The sequence below is a fragment of the Hemibagrus wyckioides genome, linkage group LG19 (assembly GCF_019097595.1).
Source record: "Hemibagrus wyckioides isolate EC202008001 linkage group LG19, SWU_Hwy_1.0, whole genome shotgun sequence".
NCBI classification, from domain to species: Eukaryota; Metazoa; Chordata; class Actinopteri; order Siluriformes; family Bagridae; genus Hemibagrus; species Hemibagrus wyckioides.
In genome coordinates this window covers 8,884,991-8,901,082 of record NC_080728.1, presented here as the reverse complement: position 1 = coordinate 8,901,082, position 16,092 = coordinate 8,884,991, and the positions used below count along the sequence as shown (strand labels likewise).

General features: G+C 37.2%; 1 protein-coding gene across 2 annotated transcripts in view; it reads right to left on the bottom strand.

The window, feature by feature from the left end:
- Window positions 1-6,309: 6,309 nt before the first annotated feature.
- The window catches only part of LOC131370153 (copine-8), a 103,079-nt gene continuing 93,296 nt past the window's right edge, over window positions 6,310-16,092 (bottom strand). The window contains exons 17-20 of one of the 2 annotated variants that reach the window (XM_058417275.1): window positions 15,930-16,032; window positions 14,432-14,489; window positions 13,268-13,341; window positions 6,310-7,743 (exon numbers count right to left, since the gene is read on the bottom strand). In XM_058417275.1, coding sequence (XP_058273258.1) covers window positions 7,555-7,743; window positions 13,268-13,341; window positions 14,432-14,489; window positions 15,930-16,032 — 424 coding nt within the window. In that variant the 3' untranslated portion in view covers window positions 6,310-7,554. The remainder of the gene's footprint in view (window positions 7,744-13,267; window positions 13,342-14,431; window positions 14,490-15,929; window positions 16,033-16,092) is intronic. The other variant, XM_058417276.1, reaches the window with a different exon arrangement.

The window sequence follows — 16,092 nt, the reverse complement described above, 5'->3', positions numbered from 1 at the left end:
TGTTGTCAACAATAACACATTGATTAAAATAGAGTACAATTACAGTTTTCCTCTCATGCTTAACAAAATACAAATAAAAACAAAAATAACTTCAGTCCTATTTGCTCTGAAGTAGTTAATTGGCAAGCCACAGCCTTAGTTATATTCTGGCATTTGGCACTTTTCTTTTCATAAGGCACAGCACGGATAAATGAAGCTTGCAGCATACTTTGTTTTGGGGCAGAAAACTTGATGCTGTTGTCAATGATGGAAGAGATGCTTTTATGGAATTTTCTACAGACAACACTGTTGTGTTGCTCATCTGATCTCTTCAATCTGAACCAACTCGAAATAATGAAATTTTTCTTTTTACTAACCAGGTCTTCTTCGGCTGTGTGAATTGACGTGGCCTCCCTCTGTTGAAGAAGAAATAGTGAGCGAGTGGGCAGGGCCGGGTTTGCACACACAGAGAGAGTAGTGGAAACATCAAACTACATCGATATAAATGGTATTGTCTCATCCAATATCTCATTTGAAAAGATTTACCATAAAAAGTGGATGTACAACCCAGCATTAATAACAACACCATGAGAGTAATGAGTGACATGTACAGGAGTGCCTTCCTTGGTTGATTAAGAGAGAAATAAACCAGCACTGCTTCCATAAATCTGCCATAATCATATGTGGCATTTGTGGCATGGCTGTAAGATAATGTCATGGCTTGTTATACAGTGTTCTGTGCGCAGAAAGAACTCAAGCTGACTGCATTAACTAAGATTTTTTCCTTGCTATTGCAGCTAAGGGATTAGAAAAGGCATTTCAGTAATCAGTGGGCTTGTTTCAGTTCACTGAAAGGATATGATTAAATCTCAGGTTGCCAGGCTGGTTGCTCTGTACTCTGATTGGCTTTCTTTGCCTTTCACTGTTTCTGTGTTCAGCTCTGATCAGCAAGAAAAAAGAGGCGACTACAAGCTGGAGAGTAAACAGATTTCAATTTAACATGTTATATCAATACACCATAACCATCAGGATGTAAGGTATTTTTTTTAGAGATGATATCATATGTGATAAAACACATTTAAACAAACCGAACAGAGTTAAATAGATTGTATATGTTGCTGGATCTATTGCTGATGCATCCAAAATGTAAAATGGACCCCATGTAAGTAAAAACTGCCACTGGTGTGTAACTAGTTACTGCACCAAGCTAGCACCTAGCATAGTATTTTCATTTTCCACATCCATTATACTCCAATAGCGTTTACATTGCTACAAATTTAGCATTTAAATGTTTAGTACAGAACCGTAACACCTGCTCACACATTGCACTTTTAGCATATTTAAATAATATTTACTTCTTAACTACATCTTATTTAGTAAAAATGATAACAATCACATTCTAATTCATTGTTGATTCCAAGCTAAGCATCGTGGTTAATGGCGGCCATGTTTGTTGTTACACTTGCCATTTCTCAGCTGCATTCATTTAGTGCCTTGTGAGTTAGCTTGTGTGTATGTGTTTGGTGGGTTTTTTGATTTTAATGTTAGACTTTTTCTTTAAAGTTGGCTTTTTGTTTTTAAAGTTGAATCTTTTTAAAAGTTACTTCTTTAAAGTTTATTTGTTTTTATTTATTTAAAGCTGACTTTTTTTTATTTAAAAAAAAAAAAGATTTTCTATTACAACTTTTCTAAGTAATTAAAATAAAAAGCAGCACTGATACTGCATGTGTCTATGTCAGAAATGAACAGGAGCCATTACCAGTCTCTGCACACCTCACTCACAGTTTAAGGTTGAACTAATTGACCAGATCTGAACTGGATTAATAGCCAAATTGGAACATGAGGTTGTGGGATTTTATCACATGATTTAACAGAATGGATCATGTTTCAGCAGTGTGTATACATGCTTGATGCATGCTGCTAAGCACTGTATAAAAAAGCAATAAGTGCAATAAGTGTGGGTGTGAGGAAAGGTGTGAAATTACAGGGTGTTTTTGTATGGGTGGCAGAAACTATTTATTAAAGCTAAACTTTTCTTAGTAGCCTATGCATTGATGTGAGCACAGAGGGATAGATCCCAGTGACCCTTTGTGTCCTTATGGCAAGGTTTGGGTCACTCGGTGTATGCAAGTAATTGGAGCCTGGCCTCATATTGTTTTTTTTTTCCTAGTGCATTGGGAGAAAAAGAAAATAAACAAGACAAGGAGAGAGACTAAAGCATGGCCACTTTATTGAATACACCAGAGCTAAGCTCTAGCTTTCAGGGTACAGAAGTGTAGTAGAGTCTATATTATAATTAATCCCTTCCTGTATTTGCCTTCTTGGTGAAAGTCAGTAAAATGTTAATGAAGGTGTCAATAGTAATAATTTAAAGGTGGTTGTTCTATACAGCACTTTAGTGGCTTAATGCCAGGAAATAGAGTAAGCCGAATCCAATACAAATTTCACTGCACAATATATTCTTTTACACAGAAAACCAAAACCTAGAAGTCCAAACTCAATTAAAGAATTTTACTATACACTATTAGAGAGGGTTCCAAGTGGAGCAAAGGATGACCAAGAGGGACCATTTACATCATTTTTAATAGCTGTCACAAATATCTTTAGCGCGTAATGTGTTTCCCAAAGTAGCGAGCAGCACATATGGTTTTGGGTTTGGATTTGATATTTGCTTTTGTTGTTAATTTTCCACCTTGTTTTGTCACTGTTTCATTTCCCATCTACAGTATGTGCACCTGTTCTAGGTTGTGGCTTTGAGTTTATTTGTCCCTTATATTCCTTTGTCTCGCTGCAGATCTTGTTTGTTTCTCCCTGGTTAAATGGGACCTGGATTGTATTATAAGTATTATTTTTGCACTGTGCACAATATAAACATTGGTAAGTATTGCAAAAATGTAGCAGGAGTTTAGTTGAGTAGAACTTGACTGCAGTACAGCAATAGTAACAGTAATCTTGATTTATATACATATGTAAACATTACATGAAATAGAACAGTAATAATTAATAATTAGATAAAGGATTTTTGATTACTGATACAACCACAGAGACAACCTTAAAATGCTTGGCAGGGCACTGGGATTTGTGGTTTGCATGTTTGCCTTGCACTTTTGGTTACTGAGGGTTTGATTCCCGCCTCTGGTCTGTGTGCACAGACTTTCCTTGTTCTCCCTGTGCTTCAGAGGTTTCCTCAGGGTACTCTAGTTTCCTTTCTAAGCCCAAACACATACATTGTAGATTGATCAGCCTGTAGTGTGTGAATGGATGTGAGTGATTGTGCCCTGTGAAGGGTTAGCACTTCATCCCTTGTGCTCTGAGTACCCTGGGACAGACTCTAGGTTTCTCTTGACACTGTGGAGGATAAGTGGTTTAGAAAATGGATGGATGGATGGTTGGATGAAAAATGCTTGTCCCTAGTGTGATACATTTCCACTAGACTGAGCATGGTTACTAATCTCAGTCCAAAACATTGTTTATTTGTCATTATATAATAGTATTTATGGAGGTAGTAGGGTGACAATGTGATGCAAAGGTGTTTTGGGGGAGAATTTGTGCTCAAGATGATTTAATGATGAAACGATTTGTATACTCCTTGACCTACCTCAAATGTCATTTCATGTTCACAAAGTCCTGTTTCTTAGATCATGCTGGCTAGCTAATCTTCCATTATTTCTCTCTTGGCCAGATGACCAGCTAATGATGTGAAATACTGATATAACAAACGCCTGATGTTGATGAAAAAATGTTTTGAGTTCTGTTGTACTAAATAAGAAATATTAATCAGACACTATTACAGTAGGTTGCTGTGCCATAGTGAGGGAATGAAAGGTGTTTCTGATTACCTAGGCTACAGCCTAAATCAGTCTACATAAAATAGTATGCCACTACACAAAAAGGTTAATACAACAGAAGGTGTTCAGCACTTTCTAGCTCCACTCACATGTCCCTGTTTGGTGTTTTTTGTACACTGAACATCTGAGGGTAAATTAACATGACTTGTAAATTGAACAGAAACAGTCTTTGTACAATACCTTTTTTTGGAGTCCACTTAACACAACCGGTCCTTTAATTGCACTGTGTTTAGTAAGAATGTTTATTCCAAAATCAATACTTTGATACAGAAATAGTCATTTAATCATATGGATTTACCAGACAATCAGTACTGCAATCATGCTTTCTCTGATTAATCAACGATTAGCAAAAAGTACAATATGTTTTTTTTTCCATACATGAACCTGTGCAAAGAGAATATACACTAGAAAGCAATTCTACACTGACACAAAATATAGAACAATTCATATCTGAAGGCATTGCACGATTCCAAGAATTCAGTGAAAGATTAAGGCCATTTTGTACAGATATTTTGACATTTTTAAAACATTTTTTCCCCCCAAAAACACTCTATTAATAACAAAAAGAACTAGTGCATCTCCTGTAAAACTGTACATGCAAACATAGTGCACATTATATAATAAGATATGACAAGCATACAATATATTTGGATATTTTCAGTAAACAAGAGTTCATGTGAATGAAATCACACCTCTGATGGATCCTGCCAGATTACTCCTCCATCACCACTCATGCACAACACACAAACGCACACACACACTCACACTGTAATGTGGTTGAGCTTGGCGAAGCTGTGGCGTTGCGAACCATAGTTGGACTGAGGGGTGAAGAGAAGGAGCTGCCAAGGAGCAAAAAATCTCAGCTGGTACTCCTGATGTTAATGTTTGCAACTTGCACAGACACAGATACAGACACACACACACACAAACATACACACACACACACACACCCCATTCCTCTGAACTCTAATGGCCTGTAGTTCATATAAGATTTTTTATTTCTGAGGCCTTTATAAAAGTTTTAAGACTGTTTAAGACTGTAAATCAGTTCGTCATTGTATAAATTCCTGATTGCAGTTAATGGCAGATCATCAGCCATTAAGTTTATATTACTAACTCAAATGAGAAAGTAAGTTGTGATCCACGCTCCCATTCACAGAGGCATTGAGCTACATGAAAGACTGTAGAACCAGACGACATGCGGCTGTCACCCAAAACACTCAGCTACACTAGCTTTGCTAGTCTGTGACTACTGAACTGGAAAATAACAGCTAAATTTGGTGAGGTGTTCATTTTTGTCTCGAAAATTCCATTTGCTACATATTGTGCCTTTCACATTATTTAATTCATAGCAAAGAGGCCTGAACTCTGTCTGGCTGTTTTCTTTTTTTGTGTGTGTGTGAAAAAACCGAGCCTGAGACATGACTTTAAAAAAAATAAGACAAATATTGGTCATTAATTATCATTCAATGCTTCATTATAATGATTTAATGCTACTTGAAACATAATAAGCCTTTTACTTACACTTTTTTAAAAACTTTTTTTTATCAAGGCTCTTGTATAACAGAAATCCAGTCAGAAACTGGGACAGGAAGATAATGCAGGGAATCACAGACTTGCCTTAAAATAAACGGGAAAATAGGTTTCAGGTACAATTTGTATTTTTTGAGTTGTCAAAAATGATAAAGATATTAAGGGTAATATAACAGAGATATTAAGCTTATTATATATTTTTGACATAATAAAGGTTTTAGGGTATTAATGATTTTAAATGAAATGAAATTGACTTCATTTAAAGGTTTAATATTTCTTGAGCTGACTGTATATTATATACGATGGGTAAACTGGCAACTAATATTAATATTTTATATTTAATACATTAATAAAAAGGTGAGGTCAGGATATTCCAGTTATATCATATACTGATCTTTGAGTTTATTAAAAAGAAATACTCCAGCACCTGTTGTATTTTCCTGCACTTTGAAATAAATAGAAAACTTTGTTTAGTTGAAATTCAGATATATAAATGTGTAAGGTCAGTTGCTGGGGGAGGTCAGAAACATATTTTTACACAACAATTTCAGAAGGCCAAAGGCTATGTAAGTGTACTCATACTACAGGGACAAGTTTAGAAATTCTTGTTATGTTTAGAAGTTGTAATGAGTCTGATAATTTCACATACAATACAGACACATTAGACATCGATCCAGCTGAAAATTATGTGAATTATAAAGAATTAATTCTATGCAATATTAAGTTTTATTTTAATTGTGTTTTCATAGAGTAAGGCGTGCCTGGTTATTAAAACATAGTGTTTCTCATATATATATATATATATATGTTTAGATCCTGTATTGTTTAAGGCTGTGCAGCATAGAAGGAAGATTTTAATGGCTAAAACATAGAAATAAACACTGTCATGTTTTATATATATATATATATATATATATATATATATATATATATATATATATATATATATATATATACATAAATTGAATTATTCTTGAATAATTGCTTGGTGTCTGGGGGGGAAATCTGTGTAGGTATAGATGTTTCTCTGCAGAAATACTGTAGTATGAACACTCAAATCCTGCACCTATGGTATCCAGGTGAATTTATTGAACTGTGCTTTTTATCCACATTGTTGGGCAACTCTAATTTGTTTTAATTATATTAAAAAAACTTTTTTTTAAACAACACTGATTTACAAACCAATAAAACACCTGTACTGTGTTTTGTTAACTATGAACAGGACAGAAATGGAAGAAAAACAATGGCATCTATGTTTTTGACCACTGGGCTCATAGTCTCAAATCCTATTTGAGAGCAGCTGCTAAGGTTTTGACACAACAGAACATATTCTCCACACACAAACACAAACACACACACACACACTCACACACCACGCTTGTGCCAGGGTGATGTAAGAAAGAGGGAAAGAATGAATAAAAGGAAAGAAAGACTGAGAAAGAAAAAAGGATGAGGTCGAACATGGCCTTCATGCATCACGAAGCGGAGCTGGCTGTTACTCCATGCCATGCAACGCGATTAATGTGACAATAAGTGCCTGACATGCGTGGCAAAGACAACACGCAGATAGAAGTCGTATTCCAAAGTTCATACTGAAAGTTTACGCTTATATAAAAGTATCCAACAGTAAGAAAATCATCAACATGTAAACACTGAGTGAGAGCTTAGAGAGAGAGAGAGAGAAAGAGAGAGAGAGAGAGAGAGAAAGAGAGAGAAATATACATAAGTAAAAGGAAATGATCAGTTTCCAAAGTTATTTACAACAGTCGAGTGATTTGCGGCCAGAGGATTCCGAACCTCAGCCCCTCTCCTGGAATAGCATGCAGCTCTAAGAAACGATGTTAACTGATCCCTTCTTTTCTTCTTCAGTCCAACATGGAGCCCGAACAAAGGTCAAGCTCAGTCCATTTTAGTGAGGCTACAAGAGATAAGCCAGGCTCTGACAAAGAGAGAAAGTGAGATAGAGAGGGAGATAGTGAGAGAGAGAGAGAAGTAAAGAGAGAGAGACCCTGACAGAGGAACGCTTGTAATGGAAGTAAATCAGGCCTCACTGGACCAGTTTGGCCATGGTGTCTTCATCCTTCCAGTGCCTATAGTGCAACGTGAGAGAGAGACTGATAATGAAGGGTGAGAAGTACCCCTCCACATCATTGGGAGATTCAGAGAGAAAGAGATAGATACAGATAAGAGCGGGTCAGATCTGGGTCTGAAGTGGCTGTCCTGGCGGTGTGTATGGAGGTGGTGCGGGTAAAGGTTTGATGCCTCTGGTTCTCATGTAGGACAGGAACTGGTCTGGGATTTCAGCCAGCACGTCCTTTGCCAGTCGCGCCATGCTGAGGATGTGGTTCCCTGTCCGGTCAATGTAATCCCGAAATGGGACAAACTGTCAGAGAAAAGAGAAACAGAGATATTTAGGGTTAAAAAGAGCTTAGATAATATTATGTAGGTTTTTAGGGTTGAAAAGTGAAGGAAGGATTCATTAAGCAGTGGAAGCAGCTGAATATCTATAGCTGTGCTTCTCAAAGCATAGGGTACAAAGCATAGCTAATTGGGCTGTGTGATTTTTTAAAATTAGTTACACCATTATCAAAGTAATTATTCTATATATGGCCAGAAATGTAAAGTCATCTGACAATCACAACTATATGTGCTTTTTGAACTGCCAGTCCCAGATTTATCCACAGCTATAACCTCCAGTCTTCTTTCCACTAGATGTTAGAATGTGGCTGTGGGGATTTGTGTTCATTCAGCCACAAGAACATTAGTGAGATCAGGCAATGATGTTGTGTGAGGACCTCTGGGGAGCACTCAGTGTTCCAGTTCATCATTAAAGGTGTAGAGTGGGGTTGAGGTCAGGGCTCTGTGTAGACAACTCCAAATTGAGCAACCATGTCTTCCACATTATACTGGAATATGCTTTTGCTTTTAATACCTATGGATGTGATGGTCAGGTGTCCACAAATGCTTAGCTGTATACTGTTTTTATTACTGAAGTATATATATCATAGGGTTTTTGATTCCATTACTTGGATGGGTTTAACCCAAACCTCAACAACTCAAAAACCTAAAAAAATTAAAAACTACATACACAAAATAACAAACCCAAAAACTATAAAATTTTAGACCATTGACTTTCAAATGCAAAAAAAATCAAGAATAGCCATAATACCCTATAGCTATACGTATATAGAAAATAGCCAAAATATCACTGTACACAGTTGAACAATGAGCTTAATATTTGAATAGTTTGATAAATCTGTAATATAAAAGTCAGTGCAATCTATCTTGCAGTTAAAAGAGTGCCTGGCTGCAAAAGGCTTGTGAACCATTGATCAGACAATATCTGATTAGTTTGTTATTGCAAAATGTGGCAATACATCAATTCAGTGCAGTGTTTTTTTTATATTGCACTTTCAACAAAGACATTGGCACAAGGCAGCTTTGCAGAAATTTAATTGCAGATTTCAATCCATCATGAGGTAAATAAAGATAGATAGATAGATAGATAGATAGATAGATAGATAGATAGATAGATAGATAGATAGATAGATAGATAGATAGATAGATAGATAGATAGATAGATAGATAGATAGATACAACTTTATTGTCATTGCAAAGTACAGGTTCATAGCAACAAAATGCTGTTTAGCATCTACCAGAAGTGCAAACAGTAGAAATTGTGCAAATGAACAAGTGCAGATAAATACACTATATTGCCAAAAGTATTCACTCACCCATCCAAATAATCAGAATCAGGTGTTCCAATCACTTCCATGGCCACAGGTGTATAAAATCAAGCACCTAGGCATGCAGACTGTTTTTACAAACATTTGTGAAAGAATGGGTCGCTCTCAGGAGCTCAGTGAATTCCAGTGTGGAACTGTGATAGGATGCCACCTGTGCAACAAATCCAGTCGTGAAATTTCCTCGCTCCTAAATATTCCACAGTCAACTGTCAGCTGTATTATAAGAACGTGGAAGTGTTTGGGAACGACAGCAACTCAGCCACGAAGTGGTAGGCCACGTAAACTGACGGAGCGGGGTCAGCGGATGCTGAGGCGCATAGTGCGAAGAGGTCACCAACTTTCTGCAGAGTCAATCGCTACAGACCTCCAAACTTCATGTGACCTTCAGATTAGCTCAAGAACAGTGCTCAGAGAGCTTCATGGAATGGGTTTCCATGGCCGAGCAGCTGCATCCAAGCCATACATCACCAAGTGCAATGCAAAGCGTCGGATGCAGTGGTGTAAAGCACGCCGCCACTGGACTCTAGAGCAGTGGAGACGTGTTCTCTGGAGTGACGAATCGCGCTTCTCCATCTGGCAATCTGATGGACGAGTCTGGGTTTGGCGGTTGCCAGGAGAACGGTACTGCATTTGCCAAGTGTAAAGTTTGGTGGAGGGGGGATTATGGTGTGGGGTTGTTTTTCAGGAGCTGGGCTTGGCCCCTTAGTTCCAGTGAAAGGAACTCTGAATGCTTCAGCATACCAAGACATTTTGGACAATTCCATGCTCCCAACTTTGTGGGAACAGTTTGGAGCTGGCCCCTTCCTCTTCCAACATGACTGTGCACCAGTGCACAAAGCAAGGTCCATAAAGACATGGATGACAGAGTCTGGTGTGGATGAACTTGACTGGCCTGCACAGAGTCCTGACCTCAACCCAATAGAACACCTTTGGGATGAATTAGAGCAGAGACTGAGAGCCAGGCCTTCTCGTGCAACATCAGTGTGTGACCTCACAAATGCGCTTCTGGAAGAATGGTCAAAAATTCCCATAAACACACTCCTAAACCTTGTGGACAACCTTCCCAGAAGAGTTGAAGCTGTTATAGCTGCAAAGGGTGGACCGACGTCATATTGAATCCTATGGATTCGGAATGGGATGTCACTTAAGTTCATATGCGAGTCAAGGCAGGTGAGCGAATACTTTTGGCAATATAGTGTATGTAAATATGTACATCGATAAATAAATAAGGCTATGTTAGAGTGTGCATAGAAAAGTATGTGCAGGTAGTATTTACAGCAGATAAAGTGAAAGGTGTAATTATAATTGTGCTAAAAATGTGTGCATTATGTACAATGTATGTACAACAATAGCAGATAATATACAGTGAATATACAGATAGTATATGGTATGTATAAAGATGCCAGTGGCAAAGAAAAACTCCCTGAGATGACATGAGGCTTGTGTACAAAAGTCTATTGGCTTCATGATTGCTCTGTGATATGTAATAGTCAATAGTTGTGAGCAAAATAACTATAACACAAGCAAACTTTCAAATAGCTTTCCCCAGGTCCATTTTATGAGTAAACATTCGTCCTCATAGTCTTTTGGAGTGTAGAAGGCTCTATATAAACAGAACACTGTTATTTATTATTATTATTATTATTATTATTGTTTTTATTATTACGACTACTAAGATACATCTACGTGAATTGCATAGTTACATTAATAGATCACTCCAGTTTATGTGCTAATTGTGGTGGTCAATTTGTGTCTGCCTGTGTGTTTGTAAGGCACAGGTCTTGTTTCTCCACATGAAAAAGTGTCTCTTAAAGATTAACTAGAAATCCAATTCAGCGCATTGGCAACACCACAGCATGTGGACGCTTATGTAATTCTTATTTTTCTCTAATAGAGCAGCAAGGTGAGAGACCCTGAGAAGGAAGAACTGAGGAATATGAAATGATTCGTTAATTAGCAGGACGTGATGAGAAAATAAATCCTGTTAAGTACCTGTGCATTTCGAAAAATTTTACATTTAAAGTGAAAAAGCACTTTTCACAGTTTAAATGAGAAAACCCCTAATGAGAACAAAGACTTTTTAGAAGTAGTATTAAGGGCCTGTGATTTAATCTGAGTGCGACATTACCTTCGCTTAAAAAAGTTAACTTCCTGCTGCGGTGACTGATGATGGCATTTTTAACTTTGCAACCCTTCCTGGGAGAATTAAAACATGACGTAAACGGCTCTGGCGACAAGAACGTAGCTCAATTCGTCCAAAACCTGGCAAGAAATTTGCAATGCTGATTTGAAAACTGCAATTATTCAGCATACATGCCATTTAACCGTACAAAATATTTGGCATCTGCATAATAGTACTGCGGAGGCAATCAGCCACACAATGGCAGGCAGGTTAAAAGCATCTCAAAATGAGAGCCAAATTACCTTAAGACTTACAGCTTTGACTTAAGACTCAGAGAGTGGAGCTACAATGCTGCAACTGAGAGGAGGAACAGGGTCAGATGCACTGGTGTATGAGTGTGAATATTTGCTCAGTCAGACATGCCTTTTATGCTCACTATGATGAGTAACTAGATCAGATCATGTTAGCGTGGCTGCTAAAACGTTGAAGGGGAAAATGGAGGGGGGGGGGTTGGCTCTCGCTTTCACACAGTTAATAGAGAATGAGAGATAGGAGGAAGGAACAGATGAAGGAAGAGAGAAGACTGTAGAGAGGTGGGAATAGGAAAAGAGGGAGACAGACGGCTGTAGGAGTCTCCTTCCATCTGCTCTAATGAGGTTGAGGGGGCTGAAGTGAAACACAGACAGCCTTGTACCTCTTCTAATGTCTTCTAACACGCTAATGCACACATTATTAAAGGTGCAATAATGGCAGCCTCTGGTACAATCTCATAAAATATGGGAATATAAGAAACAGGCATTTCTACTAGACAGGAAAATTACATGTTAACAACATGTTTTTTCCTACCCAGTGGAAACCAATCCAATAATATGCGAGTAAAACCAAAATATGAGGTTACAATAGAAAAACAACACTTTTCCTATCAGCAAATGCTTTATTTCTTTCAATAAATTGAACAAAGACCTTGTGCTCTGCTTGTGCAAGAAATAAACACTACCAAAGGCTTTAAAAGCTGACACTCTTGATAAAACAGCATGTGTTTTTCTCGACACATTTTGATCTAAAGACCTAAAAACTGTGAAAAAAAAAGTGATTTTTGATAGTCACATTTTTTATGTATTTCTTCGTCCGTTACCATAAACCTTAAAAGCAGACATAATGAAAACAAGCCAACATAACAAACAGAATAATAATACACACATTTTATAAGCAGACAGAGAGTATATACCGTATTGCTCACATCCTTCAAAACACATCGTCCTGCTATATTCGATATGCTCAGGGCATCAGTGGTGTTGGTGTTGTGTTTTTTTCTGTGCGTGTGAATTAAGTGCAAATTCCACAGAGATCCTTTCAAATCACACACTCCCACAACCCTCTATATGCTGTGAACTATTTTTAAAATCCTGATCTACCACAAATATACAACAATACTTATTTGAACACAGGGAACCAGTATAAACACAAATGCTGTTTATTAATGTCCCTGTTCTAATGTCTCATATTTTCAGAGAATCGTGTTGTAGTTACAGGCGTCCCTAATGGATTTCCCATGAAACATCTTAGAGAATATTTTGCAATGTGGGTAATGCTGTGTGTAATGAAACAAGGAAGCTTGTCTTATCTAGTCTTTGTGTATATGTAGAAGGGAATTTGGAAATATTCTTTTTTATGTTTCTGTAACGAAATCAAGAATGAGCAGACTATTGGAATGAATTAAAACCATCAGATCCTGATAGGAAAATCATGGAAGCTACTGGGCCAATCATGAAGCAGAACAATGTTTATTTATTTTTTTATTTGAATTTATTTTTTACGTAGTTTATTTATATTTTTATTTTTTTCATGTATTTATTTTACTTAATTAATTTTTTTGTACTGTAAAATAAGTTTGAATTATACAGCGTTTTATGTGTTTGAGTTTGTGCTTGTGTAAGCATGTGTTAATGCACTGCAGGCTGGAGAGAGAGAGAGAGAGAGAGAGAGAGAGGGAGAGAGAGGGAGACAGAGAGAGAGAGAGAGAGAGAAGAACATCTTACCTGCACAATGTCCCTTTCTGCATATCTGCCCCTGGACGAGATCCTGACTTCATCCCCATCCAACTCGATCATTGCTGCAGACAAAAATAATCAGCTCACTAACACACGCTTGACCAGTGGCATGGAAACTGTGCTTGTGTGTGTGGTGTGTGTGTTTGTGTGTGTGAGAGAGGGGGTGGGGGGAGAATTGAATGAGAATGACATACAGACAAATGAGGGCAGACAGAGGATACAGAAATATGGGGAAAAAATAGAAAAATGAAGAAAAGAGAAGCTAGCAGAGAGTTTGAGAATGGCTCGTGTATGTGTGTGTTAGTCCTTATTGCCTCTTTATTTTAACATCTGCGATGCCAAGCTGCTGGATCTATGTGCGTATGTGTGTGTCTGTGTGTGTGTGTGTGTGTGTGTGTGTGTGAATTTGAGCTAGAGAGAGATACCACTGTCATATTAAATGGACCTTTCTTTCTCACAGCCAGCTCTCACACGGAGCTCGTACAGCGACTCCACATTGAGCGCCACAATAAAGCAGGAGGCAGCCGGCAAATTACATTCAGTCACGCACTGAGACGCCTCAGTGAGAGTCAGCAGGAGAGAGAGGGAGAGGGAGAGAGAGAGAGAGAGAGAGAGAGAGAGAGAGAATGATGGAGGTGCAGGCAAAAGCTCCAAAGCAAATGTGATGGAATGAAACTGGAAAGGCTGAGCATCAGAACAGGTGGAACATTAAGTAGATATACAAGTCAGTACAATACAGTGCTTGAAAGAAAGTTAGAAGAAACATCGTGAAGTACAGAGTGACATTTTTCAAATCAGATATTTATGTATTTTTAGTGTACATTGTTCCATGTTAAAAATGGAAAAGTGAAATGTTTAAACCAGAGACTTAGAGAAATTTTGTAGAGTACTGACAGTTATTTTTATAGAGCATCGAGGATTTCAGAGGACATTTAAGTAAATGCCCCTGCAGTAGAAGCTGCAGGTCAGTGATGTATGTTGTAGTGCACAATAACTGTATTGCACTGTGTAGTGCGTTGCAATATCATTTGTTTTGAGATGTTACTCTCATACCAGCCATGTACTCAAAACTTAGAGTAAACCATTACAGTATACAATAAGCCATTTAAAATGCAGATAAAGTATTAGAAATAAAAGTAAATAGGGTCCTACCATCAAACTCTGCTGGTCCAACACCAACGATGATAATGGACATGGGAAGACATGAAGCCTTAAGTAAAAACAAGTGAGAGATTGATCAAGAATTATAATAAAGATAAGACAAGCAGCCTTAATTATCCAGCTGGTGGTGGCTATAGTGGAGTAAAATATTGAGCTGGCTTGAACGTGCTCTGCAGACCACCATGGATCTGCCATGAAAAAGTAATAAAGTCTTCAAAGAGCACATTCTGAGTGACACGTCATATATGACAGGTGTCTGTAGCTATGAGAAAGAGGGAGAGTGGATGAGTGCTATCGAAATGACAAAAGGAGAAAGACAGTGTGAGTGTGATTACGCATGACTAATCTGAGGGAAGTCTTGATATTCACTGGCTTCATCAGTTAAATTTATTGTCCTTTATACAGGAAACCTCCATTCCATCTATTTTTCATCTCTCCTCTTCAAAAATCTTCTCCTATTCCTTTCATGCAAATAAGGTTTGACTGAAAATCTCAAATGGCAAAAGGAATTTCATTGAGTTTATATATGGAAATGAGAGTGGCTTTAAGTGGCCACATATTTACATTTAGATTCAGAGCATTTGGGAGACACTGAGCAACTTTTATAAAGAAGTGCTTTAGAATTTCTAACAAAAACATACCCTCATGCTAAAACCACCAAGTCTGGTAGAAAGAAGTTAGCACAGCAACCAAACACAAGGATCTTTTCATATATGTAAGCTTGTAGTCGTTCATGAGCTAACATGACAGGATTTATAAATGTTTGTAAAATGTTGGGGAAAGCATATGCCTCAAATAATAAATCATGCACTGCTCATTTCTCTCTATATGGATTTTAGAAGACGCAGGAACATTTATGATAGATCCATGCAAAACTGACAAGACTTATACAAAAAGAAATGTTGGGATTTCTCTTACTTTTGTTTTAAGTACTTAATGTATAAAAGCACAACAAATCATGAAATAAAATCATATTAATTTCAAACACAAGATAAATTTGCTTCCTCAAATATCAATCATATTCAATTTCAAGATAATAATAATAATAATAATAATAATAATAATAATAATAATAATAATAATAATAATAATAAGTTAAAAAAAAAAAGATTGGGGACACTACCCTGTAAAAGTGTTTATACAGTTATTATTTTTCATTTAGTGTAACTGGAGGAGTGTATAGGCTGTTTGGCAAACAGAAACTGTTCAAGGTTTTGCAATCTGAGCAAAATGATGCTCACATTAACAATAATTTATATTTAAGCCACGTCATGATTGAAGTTTGCGAACTTATTTTTTTATAAGCAGTTTTAAGTAAACATATCAAGCATCTGTGAAGCATTTTGCATTCGAGAAGAGAGATAATTTCTCAGTCATTTCAATATTATAATAATATTGTGATTAAACCTGTCATCATATGTCACTAAATAACATAACACATCATTTTATATTGTTGATCTACTGTAAGTGTGAGTGATGGGATGCTTACATTAACAATGGACTCTTTGGTCTGGGCCATGTCAGAGATGACTCCGTCTGTGATGATGAGGAGGACAAAATACTGAGAACCGTCCTTCACAGAGGCAGCATACCTGCAGGACAACACATACATGACATTAATTTGGCATCAAGTGCATTAAGATGGTTCTCTG